Source organism: Chiloscyllium plagiosum, chromosome 51, assembly GCF_004010195.1.
Source record: "Chiloscyllium plagiosum isolate BGI_BamShark_2017 chromosome 51, ASM401019v2, whole genome shotgun sequence".
Lineage (NCBI taxonomy): Eukaryota > Metazoa > Chordata > Chondrichthyes > Orectolobiformes > Hemiscylliidae > Chiloscyllium > Chiloscyllium plagiosum.
This window is the reverse complement of record NC_057760.1, coordinates 4,593,758-4,596,993: the sequence shown is the minus strand read 5'-3', so window position 1 is coordinate 4,596,993 and position 3,236 is coordinate 4,593,758. Positions and strand designations below refer to the sequence as shown.

General features: G+C 45.6%; 1 protein-coding gene across 2 annotated transcripts in view; it reads left to right on the top strand.

Moving 5' to 3' along the window:
- The window catches only part of ercc2 (excision repair cross-complementation group 2), a 43,388-nt gene extending 40,695 nt beyond the window's left edge, over window positions 1–2,693 (top strand). For both annotated transcript variants that reach the window (XM_043684065.1, XM_043684064.1), the window contains exon 22: window positions 2,339–2,693. In XM_043684065.1, the coding sequence (XP_043540000.1) occupies window positions 2,339–2,431 (93 nt within the window). In that variant the 3' untranslated portion in view covers window positions 2,432–2,693. The remainder of the gene's footprint in view (window positions 1–2,338) is intronic.
- The last annotated feature ends 543 nt before the right edge of the window (window positions 2,694–3,236 follow it).

Here is a 3,236-nt window from a genome sequence, read left to right as displayed (position 1 = left end):
AAGGAGCTATGAACCTGCACTCCAAGGTCTCTTTGTTCAGCAACACTCCCTAGGACCTTACCATTAAGTGTATAAGTCCTGCTAAGATTTGCTTTCCCAAAATGCAGCACCTCGTGTTTATCTGAATTAAACTCCATCTGCATTTCTCAGCCCATTGGCCCATCTAGTCCAGTTCCTGTTGTAATCTGAGGTAACCCTCTTCGCTGTCCACTACCCCTCCAATTTTGGTGTCATCTGCAAACTTACTAACTTTACCTCTTATGCTCACATCCAAATCATTTATGCAAATAACAAAATGTAGACGACCCAGCACCGATCCTTGTGGCACTCCACTGGTCACAGGCCTCCAGTTTGAAAAACAACCCTCCACCACCACCACGTCTTCTACCTTTGAGCCAGTTCTGTATCCAAATGGCTAGTTCTCCCTGTATTTCATGAGATCTAAGCTTGCTAATCAGTCTTCCATGGGGAACCTTTTCGAACACCTTACTGAAGTCCATATAGATCACATCTACCGCTCTGCCCTCATCAGTCCTCCTTGTTACTTCTTCAAAAAAACTCAATCAAGTTTGTGAGACATGATTTCCCACTCACAAAACCATGTTGACTATCCCGAATCAGTCCTTGCCTTTCCAAATACATGTACATCCTGTCCCTCAAAATTCCCTCCAACAACTTGCCCACCACCGAGGTCAGGCTCACTGGTCTATAGTTCCCTGGCTTGTCTTTACTGCCCTTCTTAAACAGTGGCACCATGTTTGCCAACCTCCAGTCTTCCGGCACCTCACCTGTGACTATCGATGATACAAATATCTCAGCAAGAGGCCCAGCAATCACTTCTCTAGCTTCCCACAGAGTTCTCGGGTACACCTGATCAGGTCCTGGGGATATTTCCACTTTTAACCATTTCAAGACATCCAGCACTTCCTCCTATTAGATTAGATTACTTACAGTGTGGAAACAGGCCCTTCGGCCCAACAAGTCCACACCGACCCGCCGAAGCGTAACCCACCCATTCCCGTACATTTACCCCTTTACCTAACACTACAGGCAATTTAGCATGGCCAATTCACCTGACCTGCACATCTTTTGGACTGTGGGAGGAAACCGGAGCACCCGGAGAAAACCCACGCAGACACGGGGAGAATGTGCAAACTCCACACAGTCAGTCGCCTGAGTCGGGAATTGAACCCGGGTCTCTGGCGCTGTGAGGCAGCAGTGCTAACCACTGTGCCACCGTGCCGCCCACTGTAATCTGGGCATTTTGCAAGATGTCACCATCTATTTCCCTACAGTTTATATCTTCCATATTCTTTTCCGCAGTAAATACTGATGCAAAATATTCATTTAGTATCTCCCCCGTTTTCTTGGCTGCACACAAAGGCCGCCTTGCTGATCTTTGAGGGGCCCTATTCTCTCCCTAGTTACCCTTTTGTCCTTAATGTATTTGTAAAAAACCCTTTGGATTCTCCTTAATTCTATTTGCCAAAGCTATCTCATGTCCCCGTTTTGCCCTCCTGATTTCCCTCTTAAGTAGACTCCTACTTTCTTTATACTCTCCTAAGGATTCACTCGATCTATCCTGTCTATACCTGACATATGCTTCCTTCTTTTTCTTAACCAAACCCTCAATTTCTTTAGTCATCCAGCATTCCCTATACCTACCAGCCTTTCCTTTCACCCTAACAGGAGTATACTTTCTCTGGATTCTTGTTATCTCATTTCTGAAGGCTTCCCATTTTCCAGTCGTCCCTTTACCTGCGAACATCTGCCTCCAATCAGCTTTCGAAAGTTCTTGCCTAATACCGTCAAAATTGGCCTTTCTCCAATTTAGAACTTCAACTTTTAGATCTGGTCTATCCTTTTCCATCACGATTTTAAAACGAATAGAATTATGGTCGCTGGCCCCAAAGTGCTCCCCCACTGACACCTCATATTTCCTTTTGTTCTTTGCTGATGTATAAGTTCTTTCGTTTACTGTTCTGTTTTTTTCTTCTCTCTCTCATTAATTCCTGTTCTATTTCTCCCACAGGTTTTTTTCTTTCCTATCTTCTCTCCTCTGTCTCTCTTTTTCAGTTTTCTACATCGATATCTCTCTTTCCCCAACACCAACCCCAACTCTAGTGCTTTCACCACATGCTTTCTGTCCCCCAGTCTCCTCTTGTACTTCGAGTGCTCTGGATAATATTTAAATGAAGGATACATGTCAGCCAGGACACTTGGGAGAATTTCAATACTTTTCCTGTGTTAGCTTCTGAGAAACTGTCATTGTGGTCCTAAAAAGTATTTTATTTATGATTTGTTTAACATTTTCTGTTTTTCCTGATTCTAACCCCAGGAAGATCAGTTGGGATTGTCACTGCTCTCACTAGATCAGCTCGAATCCGAGGAGATACTAAGCAGAATCCAGCAGATTTCTCACCAAGTGTGAAGGGAGGATGGGCAGCACCTGTTTGAATACCAACACAGAGCCTTCCACTCCAGTATTTGCATCAGTTTGATCTCCTACCTTCTGCAAGAAACAGGATTTGAATGGTAGCTCGATGCTATTAGTAGTGGGAGCGGAAAGGAAGGGTCAATCTGTGACCTCCGTGGGTACTGACCAATGGGAGATCTTCCCGTGTCCAAGTATTGATTGTAAAATATTAGCAACTGACCTCACAGTTGATAAACAAGATTTTGTACTAATCATTGAACCTGTGTGTTCTTTTCACATTGCCTCAAGCTTTGACATTGATCACTGATGTACAGGGGTAAGGAGACTGGTTTTACACAGAGCAAGAGATCATGATGATGACAAATTGAAAAGGTATTAATGCAGTGCGGCTCTGTCAGCGAGTCAGTGCTGAGGGAGTGCTGCACTGTTGGAGGGTCAGTGCTGAGGGAGTGCTGCACTGTCAGAGGGTCAGTGCTGAGGGAGTGCCGCAGTGTCAGAGGGTCAGTACTGAGGGAGTGCTGCAGTGTTGGAGGGTCAATACTGAGGGAGTGCCACACTGTCAGAGGGTCAGTGCTGAGGGTGTGCCGCAGGGTCAGTGCTGAGGGTGTGCCGCACTGTCGAAGGGTCAGTGCTGAAGGAGTGCCGCAGTGTCGGAGGGTCAGTGCTGAGGGAGTGCCGCAGTATCGGAGGTTCAGTGCAGAGCAGGATGATGCTGTGGATTGCAGTTGGAAGAAGAGCAGGAAATTTCTTCTTGAGACTCTAAGCTAATCATTGATCCTTAACCTACTCAATATAAAGA